General features: G+C 54.8%; 1 protein-coding gene across 2 annotated transcripts; it reads left to right on the top strand.

Moving 5' to 3' along the window:
• The first annotated feature begins 1,463 nt into the window (after window positions 1–1,463).
• SIRT6 (sirtuin 6) lies at window positions 1,464–9,210 on the top strand. 2 transcript variants are annotated; one of them, XM_055431029.2, is made up of 8 exons: window positions 1,464–1,587; window positions 5,201–5,328; window positions 6,585–6,767; window positions 7,078–7,137; window positions 7,671–7,766; window positions 7,845–7,925; window positions 8,531–8,654; window positions 8,740–9,210. In XM_055431029.2, exons 1-8 carry the CDS (start codon window positions 1,522–1,524, stop codon window positions 9,079–9,081), a joined length of 1,080 nt encoding a protein of 359 aa, XP_055287004.2. In that variant the 5' UTR covers window positions 1,464–1,521; the 3' UTR covers window positions 9,082–9,210. The 2 variants fall into 2 exon arrangements, with proteins under 2 accessions (XP_055287004.2, XP_055287003.2); XM_055431028.2 differs by lacking the exon at window positions 5,201–5,328 and having other exon boundaries at window positions 1,516–1,587.
• The last annotated feature ends 206 nt before the right edge of the window (window positions 9,211–9,416 follow it).

The following is a 9,416-nucleotide window of genomic DNA, read 5'->3' as shown; positions in this document are numbered from 1 at the left end:
TTTCCTGGAAGAGGTGATGATATATCCACAGGGCCTGCTGGCTGGGCAGGACATTGAGCTGCAGCAGCAGGAAAAGAGGGTATGAATCCTAGACAAAGAAGCGCGCGCGCGTCTGTGTGTGTGAGACGGTGCCTCAGCATGGCTGGGACACACACTGGCCTTTCCTTTCTCCCACTTGCCAGGGCTTGGGGGGCAAGGAGCCTGAGGCCCTCAGAGGAGCCTCCATCCTGGGCCTCCCTCACCTCCTTCCCTCCTACCTCCTGCAGTTCCAGTGCCGCCAGCACTAGGCCACCGTGTCCACTGCCGGCTCTGGTTACCTGCTCCCAGCCAGGCCACCAGCTCGCACCCGCAGCTCCCAGCACTCAGCCCTGACACCTGATCAGCTCTGAGCTGGCTGCTGCCCCAGGGGGCCTGAGGATGAGCAGAGGGAGGAGACAGGGTGGCAGCTGGGCTGTCTGTTGGCCAAGGGGCTCTGGCGGGAAGACACAGAGGTTCTTCCCTAACATCGCTGGACTTATTTCAATTTTTGGAATGAGCCACCTTCCTTCTCTCCTCTCAGCCTTTGAACTTGCGGTTCCTCTGCCAGGAGCCTTCTTTCTGTACTTCCTGTCACCTCCGGCTGGCTGATTCTCTCTGGTACTCACTGTTCAGATAGTTGCCGCAACACCCCTTCTTCAGGAAGCCTGACCCCCAGGCTGGGTCAGGCGCCTCCTTTGAGCTCCTTCATTGCTCAGGGCCCTCATTACATGCCAGTCACACTAAGTCACCATTGCCCCGTCACAGGAGGCCGCCTGTGGTCTGCAGTGTCTCGCCAGCACAAAGTAGGTGCTCAATACACTTCCTGAATGAGTCCTCAAGCCTCCACTCCAAGGATATACGCAGTTTCTCCAGCCTCTTGGTGCAGTCAGGACTTATCTTGCCGAGTGATTATCACACACCTGAATAACGTTCAGGTAACTTAGAACGGCGTCCGTGAGCCTCCCTAGTGAGGATCCAAATTGCCTCCTGACCCCAGCACACATGCACAGGAGCCCTGAATTTGTATATTTATAAACTTCTGAAATATGCAGGGGTAAGAACCTTGGATTGGAAGCAAAAGTTTGGGTTTCCTCTCTCAGGCTCTGTCCTGGGACTGGGGGACGCGGGGAGGGAAGTGGGAGTCAGTTTATTCGTTTTCAAAAGGGAAAAGAGGGAACCGATCGCTTTCGCCCTTCATTTTACAGGTGACTGGAGAACTCTCACGTGGGCAGTTCCCTAGTATCCAGCCCGAGTCATTGAACAACCCTTTCCCAGGCCCCCACCCCACATGACCAGCGCGTAAGAAACCGGGTGGGGGGGGGGGGCCATTGCCAGCAGTTAATATGGCGATTGCGGCGACAGTGCTTGGCGCATGCGCTTTGGGAGGAGCGGCCAGGTACGAAAGATGAGAACCCGGCTCCTCCTTCTTCCTCGTTCCACCCTATTTCCGGCGGAAGCGGCCGCAACAAGGGAAACTTTATTGTTCCCGTTGGTGCAGTGAGGATGTCGGTGAATTACGCGGCGGGGCTTTCGCCGTATGCGGACAAGGGCAAGTGCGGTCTCCCCGAGGTGAGCACGGCTGGGGGTCCCGACGGTCGCCGTTAAGGCCCATGGGCTGGGCGGGACCGGCTGGCAGTGGGGCATTGTGGGAATATCAGGAGACACCGAGGCTAGACAATGGGAGGGACTTCCCAGTGAGGAGGGGGCGGGAAGTGACGACCCAGTGCGCCTGGGGATGCGACCACGCCCAGCTCCGGGTCGGTCCGGCAGGGGACGGAGGATAGGACCCACTTCGAGAAGTCCTGAAGTTCTGATGGGGGAACAAGGGATGTAGTTCCAGGAGGAAGGCACCGGGGCAAAGGCGGGAGGTGGCAATAAACTAACTTGGAGGGCAGATTTGGCCAGAGAGGTTTCCAAAACTGGGACTGGATGGGCCTCAAGTGTCAAGTTGAGGACCTGACACTATCCTGAAGCTGATGAGGATTTTTAGTTGAGGATGAACCTGGAGGATGGAAATCAGACCCCTCCAGCCTCGCTGAGCGAAGTCCCCGCCATGCAGTGAGACCTTGGTGGGATCCCTTCGTTCTGGGTCTCTTTCCCTCCTGTAAACTGGAGAGAAGCTTGCCCCCTCCCACAAAGGTTGGTGCTTTCCTTCTGAGTCACGCATTCACGAGCTCTCAGATGGTGTGAAGCCCTACTCTTCTCTCCTGCCAGTTTTTTCACTTTATCCCACAAACATTTATTAAGTACCTGCCTTCACCCTGGGACCACATGGGGAACCAGACAGGCCAAGCCCCGTCGTTCCAGCTGGGAGACAGATGAGCAGCAAATAAATGTAAGGAGTCAGTCAGATAGTGGGCAGCGCTAGGCAGAAAGGTAAAGCAGATGATGAGAGCTGGGGGCTGCATTGCAAACTAGGTGGCTGGTGATAGCCATCACTAAGATAACTCAGCAGTATGAAATACAATTAATGTTATGCAACCGTCATCACCATCCATTTACAGAACTTTCTCCTCTTCCTGAACTAAAACTCTGTCCTCATTAAACAGTGACTCTCCATCCCCTCTTCTAGCCCTGGGCCCCACCATCTACTTTCTCTTTGTATCTGACTCCTCTTGGGACCTCACATAAGTAAAATCATACAGTATTTGTGTTTTTGTATCTGTCTGATTTCACTGAGCCTGATGTCCTCAGGTTTCATCTGTATTGTATAATGTGTCCAAATTTTCTTCATTTTTAAGGCTGAATAATACTCCATTGTATGTGTTGTTCTTCAGTTGCTCAGTCATGTCCAACTCTTCGGGACCCCATGAACTGCAGCATGCCAGCCTTCCCTGTCCTTCACTATCTCTCGAACTTGTGGCCATTGAGTTGGTGATGCCATCCAACCATCTTGTCCTCTGTCATCCCCTTTTCTTCCTGCTTTCAATCTTTCCCAGCATCAGGGTCTTTTCTAATGAGTTGGCTCTTCACATCAGGAGGCCAAAATATTGGAGCTGCAGCTTCAGTATCAGTCCTTCCAATGAATATTAAGGGTTGATATCCTTTAGGATGGACTGGTTTGATTGTACGTGTAGACCACATTTGTTAGTATCCATTCATCTGTTAATTGACACTGGGGTTGCTCCCATATTTAACTACTGTGAATAATGCTGCTGTGAACATGAGTGTGCAAATGAGATAGCTTTTGAGCCAAGATGGAGAGGAAGTGCAAGGAGAGTCATGTAGGTGTCTGGGCAAAGGACATTTGCAGAGGCAAAGCCCTGAGGCTGAACTGTGCCTGGTGTGTTGGAGGAACATCAAGGAGGCCTGTGTGGAGTGAGCGAGAGGGAGAGAGGGAGGAGGGGAGAGCAGGGATGGGACAGGTCCTGCAGGGCCTTGTGGGCCTTGGTGGGGACTTGGGTTTTTCCATCGAGAGAGGTGGGAGCCCTGGAGGGCTGCGGGCAGAGAAAGGACGTGATAACAAGCTGCCTTTTCCCACCCATTCCCCTCCTCCTGGGCAAGGCAGTCTGTGGCTCATGGCCTTGCCCACTGTGGGACGTGTTGTAACTTCTCCTGAAACCATGCAACTCAGAGTGGGATTTGAACCCACGGTTCAGTTGCGATCACACCCTTGTCTTAGGACTTAATGAAGCTCAGTTTCTTTATGTCTCACTGCAGAAAGAATTCAGTGAGAGACAGAGATATGTGCATGCATGCATGTTAAGTCGCTTCAGTTGTTTCTGACTCTTTGTGACACTGTGGGCTGTAGCCCGCCAGGCTCCTCTGTCCATGGGATTCCCCAGGCAAGAATACTAGAGTGGGTTGCCATTTTCTACTTCAGGGGATATTCCCAACCCAGGGATTGAACCCATGTCTCTTAGGTTTCCTGCATTGGCAGATGGGTTCTTTACCACTAATGCCACCTGGGAAGCCCCAGAGTGATAGGAAAGAAGTGGATTTATTTAGAGAGAAACACTCTCTGCAGACAGAATGCAGTCTGTCTCGAAGCGTGAGAACAGCCTTGGGAGAAACTCCACAGACAGGGTGTGGGCCATCTCAGCAGGTGAGAGGTTCTGAAATATGGTGTGGTTAGTTTTTAGGGGCTGGATAATTTCATAGGCTAGTGAATTGGGAGGATTATTCCAATTATTTCAGGGAAGGGGTGGGGATTTCCAGGAATTGGGCCACCACCCATGTTTTAGCCTTCTGAACTGTCATGTCATTTATCATGCTGGTGTATTACAATGAGCGTAATGAGGCTCAAGGTCTACTGGAAGGCTCATCTTCCGCCATATTGGACCTAGTTGGTTCTAATCAGTTTTTGTCACATTTTATTGATCTTGAGTGGCCTGGGCCTAAAACCGCTTTAAGTGGGGCTTGGGTTCCCAGCCAGAAATTGAGGCTGGGCCAAGGTAGTGAAAACACCAGATCCTAACCACTAGACTAGTGGTCAGTGCCAAGGGCCCTGGCCCTTCAGCTTTGCCAAAAAGAGTTCCCATGAAGACAGAAAGTAGTGAAGCAAGTAGAGTATTTATTAGGAGGAAAAAGAGTACAATACACATGGATAGACACACCAGCAGACTCAGGGAGAGTCCCTGAGTTGTGCTCTTGTGGCAGTTTAAGTCACTTTTATGGGGCATTTCTTCTGGATTTCCTTTGACCAATCATTTTTATTTGCCTTGTTCAGAGTCCATATCTGGTGTATCTCAGGATCCTCCCATGTGTGCACATGCATCTCTTAGCCGAGATGGATTCTACTATGAAGGCCAGTGGGTAGATTATCCTTTGGCATCATTCACCTTTGACCTTCAAGGAGACTTTCTGCCCACATGTGATTGGCGAGGTCTCCTGACTTCAAGAATGAGAAATATGTGATCTGTGCAGGGCCCAGTGTCCTACCTTAATTGTCTTGTTATTCTCACCTCAGAGTTTCTTTGGAGCACTGGGAATGAGTCTCCAGTCAGTTAACCGTTAAGGTGATGGGGTTGGGGGGGCATGTACCTCCTGCCTCACTGTGGCTCTGTCATTCTTGTAGGAAATGGCAACCCACTCCAGTATTCTTGCCTGGAGAATTCATGGACCGAGGAGCCAGGCAGGCTGCAATCCATGGGGTCGCACAGAGTCGGACATGACTAAAGAGACTTAGCACCTGCCCCACTCCCTTCTGTTTCACTCCCTGCTGCTCTCCCTCACCCAACAGGTCTTCGACCCCCCCGAGGAGTTGGAGCAGAAGGTGTGGGAGCTGGCACAGCTCATCTGGCAGTCCTCCAGTGTGGTGTTCCACACAGGCGCAGGCATCAGCACTGCCTCAGGCATCCCCGACTTCAGGTCGGTGGGCAGGGCGGGAAGTTGAGGCAGGGCCTGCCAGGCTGCCACAGCCTTCTCTGTGAGCTCGCCAGATGAACAGGCATCAAAGCCCATCCTGCTGCCCTCCCTCCCACTGAGTCTAGGGTGACCCGTCAGCCCCCTAGGTCGTTGAGGATGTGTAAGAGCCTTCCTTCAAAGCAGGTCCCTTTATATCACACCCAACATTGCTTTTCATTGGTCAGAACTGGGTCATGTGACTGTACCTAGTTGCAAGTGGTGCTGGGAAACATAAGTCTTTTGTCTGGGCCCACTGTGCATTGGGTCCTGTTATTTCCATAGAAACCATCCAGACCTCAATTTCCTCACCTGCAAGTAAGGGTGTGAGACCAGATAATGTCTAACTTCCCTCTACTTTGGGCAGCCTGTTTTAGACAAGAGTCTCATTTCTGAAAAGCAGGGGTCTCAAAATTGTGGCCTCCAAGTGGCCCCGTTAGGTGTGAAGTTTGCAACCCCACCCAGATGGGCAGGCCTATTGCACTTGTATTCTCTTTCTGAGGCCTCTCAGGCCCCCAGCATAGACTCTCTCAGCAGAAAAGCAGATTCCTCATCTGGAGGAGTGTTAGAATTCTAAGGTGTGAATCTTATCCCCCTTCCATAACCTGCCATAGCTCCCCACACTTCAGAGTTCCAAGCACTTCTGGCTGGAAATCAAAGCCCTTCCCTACCTAGCCTTGGTTCAGCTGTCCAACCTCATCCCCTGCAGCCCCCAGACTGTCTGAACAGCCCTGCCCTGTCCTCTCTGTTCAGAGACAGCTCTGCCTCCTCCAGGAAGCCTTCCGAGAGTCCCACAAAGAGCCCTCACCACTTCCACTGGGCCGGGCCAGCCCTGGGTTGCTCCCTCTGCCCTGGCCCCTAGAGGGCCAGATTGTCTATGTCCACCTGTGTCTCTTCCTCACAAGATGGAGAACTCCCTGAGTGCACTCAGGTCCTGACATCACCCAGTGCAGGGCCATGGAATCCCTGAGGGCAGGGTCTGGGTGCACTCGGGCCCCAGCATCCCCCAGTGCAGGGCCATGCCAAGTGCAGCAGCAGTAAGTGCTGGGTGAGTTGAATAATTAATTTCTGCTGTCATGTACCATGTCCTCCCTCTTTCCTACCTCACCTCCTTTGTCTGTATCAATCTCTCTCTGACTTTTTCTCTGCCTGTTTCTCTCTTTTTCTGTTCTTTCTCTCCTTAATCTCTAAACTCTCTCTGTCTCTTCCACCTGCTGCCGCAGGGGCCCCCATGGCGTCTGGACGATGGAGGAGCGGGGCCTGGCCCCCAAGTTCGACACCACCTTTGAGAATGCCCAGCCCACAAAGACCCACATGGCGCTGGTGCAGCTGGAGCGCGTGGGCCTCCTGCGCTTCCTGGTCAGCCAGAATGTGGACGGACTGCACGTGCGCTCCGGCTTCCCCAGGTGCCCCCAGTGTCCAACCCCCTGCCCTGCCTTGAGCAGGCCACCCCTCTCCCTGAGCCTCAGTTTCCTTATCTAGCAAATGGACGTTGATGGAAGCCCCTCCCTCTCCAGGCCCCTGGGGCAGTTCAGCGAGGCAGCCAGGGAGGGTTGGTGCTCAGCTGTCAGGTCTCTCAGTCACACCTGGAGAGCTGGGCGGGATCCCCTCTTCCTGGTCCTGGGAGGATTCCAGCCTTGAGCCCTCTGGATCTTGGCTGGCTGGGGATCTGGGGATCCTGCTCCTCCACTGAGCCTCTTCCTTCTCCTCCCACAGAGACAAGCTGGCAGAGCTCCACGGAAACATGTTTGTAGAAGAATGTGTCAAGTGTAAGACGTGAGTGCCACTGTGGGAGGGGGCGGGACACAAGGCATGGATGACCTAGGTCGGGCTCCCCAAAAGGTCCTGGTGAGCGAAACCTGCTGCTTCTAGAGTCAGGGGTGTGACCCTCCCAAGGTGGGATCTGGGAGTGTATCTTCCTCCTGGGAGGTGTGTTCATTTCCTGCAGCTGCCGTAACAACCACAGACCTGAGTAACTTAAAAACAACGGAAATTCATAATCTTATGGGTCTGGAAGCTACAAGTCCAACATCAATGTGTTGGCAGAACCATGCTCCCTCCACAGAGTCTTAGCCACTAACGTACCAGGAAAGTCCCCAGGCCAGCTTTTTCATGGAAGGCCCCCTCTGCTTCCCCGTCCCCAGCCCCTGCTGGGTTTGCCAGCTGTCACCTCGTTTTTATATTCTGGTCTATGCTCCCACACTTTCCTGGGAAAACAGCTCTGTGCAAAAAGCATGAGCTGCCCAGGTGGGCTGCAGGTTGGGTGCCTGGGAACCAGCGGTGAGCCGACCCTTTCCTCCTCGGCACAGGCAGTATGTCCGGGACACCGTGGTGGGCAGCATGGGCCTGAAACCCACGGGCCGGCTCTGCTCCGTGGCCAAGTCCAGGGGGCTGCGGGCCTGCAGGTGAGTGACTCTTTCCCCATGCCCTGGACCCCAGGGGAGGCTGCTAGTCTCCTGCTGACTCCCCTGCCCTCCCTACAGGGGGGAGCTGAGAGACACCATCCTGGATTGGGAGGATTCCCTGCCTGACCGGGACCTCACCCTGGCCGACGAGGCCAGCAGGTCTGACCCCAGTGGGTCACGGGTGGGGTGGGTGGGGGAGGGGCAGAAACACAGCTAGCTCCAGCCCCGAGGGACCTCGGGAAAGGATTCCAGAGAGGAGTGATCAGCACCCTTTCTGGGCCTCGCTTCACTCATAATAGCTCTTGTACTGAGCCCTCACATACCATCCTTACCACACCCCAGGGTGGGTGCTGCTCAGGCCCATTTCACAGAGGAGGAAACTGAGGCTGGAGCAACTGGACTCCTCCATCCAGGCTGCCTGGCTCAGAAGTGACTGAGCCAGGATCAGAACCCAGGAGTCCAAGTATAGATGGCCTGCTTCCCACCAGCAGCTCCACTTCTGCCAACAGGGTTGGGGGGCGGCCCAGAAGTAGGGAAGTGTTAGAGGCAGGCCATGGCTGGGCCCCCAGCAGAGGTGGGTGCTGGGTGAGCAGGTCTCCCAGGACTGGCCTCGTTGTATTGGCAGAGCAGTGAAGCCATGGTGTTTGAGCAAGGGTCAGGGAGTGTGTGTGCTGGCCACCACACACCCCTGCCTCGTGGGGCAGGAGGAGGGCTGCAGAGACCCTTGCCAAGGGGCTTAGACTAATCCTGCCTCCTGGCCCCAGGAATGCGGACCTGTCCATCACACTGGGCACCTCCCTGCAAATCCGGCCCAGTGGGAACCTTCCCCTTGCCACCAAGCGCCGTGGAGGTCGCCTGGTCATCATCAACCTTCAGCCTACCAAGCACGTACGTGTGGGAGCCTACCCCTGATATCACCCCTGGACCTCCCTCAAGCCTTCTCCTTCCACCTGACTGGTCCCCGCCTCCACAGGACCGCCACGCAGACCTGCGAATCCATGGTTATGTTGATGAAGTCATGACGCGGCTCATGAAACACCTGGGCCTGGAGATCCCAGCCTGGGACGGCCCCCATGTGGTGGAGAGGGCACTGCCACCCCTGCCACGCCCACCCGCCCCCAAGCTGGAGCCCAAAGAGGAGGCCTCCCCCCAGCTTGACAGCCCAGTGCCCGCCAGCCCCAAGCAGGAACCTACAGCTGACCCGTGCGCCCAGCACAATGGTTCTGGACCCACCAGCCCCAAAAGGGAGCGGCCAGACAGCCCTGCCCCTCACAGGCCTCCCAAAAGAGTGAAAACCGAGGTGGTTCCTAGCTGACCAGGGGCCCCGGGGAGGGCGGGTTTTTTTTTTTAATAGAAACCATGGGTTCTTTTTCTTTTTTCTTACTGGTCTCATTTTGTTACTCATTTCTGTTCTTTGGGGGAAACCTCAGGGTGCTGAGAGCTGGGCTCCAGGCCTGGGGGTAGACTTGCCATCCACTGGACCTCCCTTTAACTTGGGGCCTATGGAGGGGGCTTGGCAAGGAGCATCCCTGCCCCAGATCCTGAACTTGGAGCTGACAACCCCGCCCTGCTTCACCCCCAGTCTTCAGCTCCTGACTCAGGGTGTTCTTGGGAGGCATGACCAGGCCCTCTCTGATTTTCAGTCTAAAC

Source organism: Moschus berezovskii, chromosome 8 (assembly GCF_049115385.1).
Source record: "Moschus berezovskii isolate FMDL1 chromosome 8, NW_MosBer_1.0, whole genome shotgun sequence".
NCBI lineage: Eukaryota > Metazoa > Chordata > Mammalia > Artiodactyla > Moschidae > Moschus > Moschus berezovskii.
This window is presented reverse-complemented; position numbering and strand designations above follow the sequence as displayed.

Bases quoted from the DNA above. Each gene is read 5' to 3' on its own strand.
- SIRT6 (XM_055431029.2), top strand. From the start codon at position 1,522: ATGTCGGTGAATTACGCGGCGGGGCTTTCGCCGTATGCGGACAAGGGC. The intron at 5,329-6,584 runs GTCGGTGGGCAG...CTGCTGCCGCAG, and splicing joins TCAGGCATCCCCGACTTCAG to GGGCCCCCATGGCGTCTGGA. The intron at 8,655-8,739 runs GTACGTGTGGGA...CCGCCTCCACAG, and splicing joins ACCTTCAGCCTACCAAGCAC to GACCGCCACGCAGACCTGCG.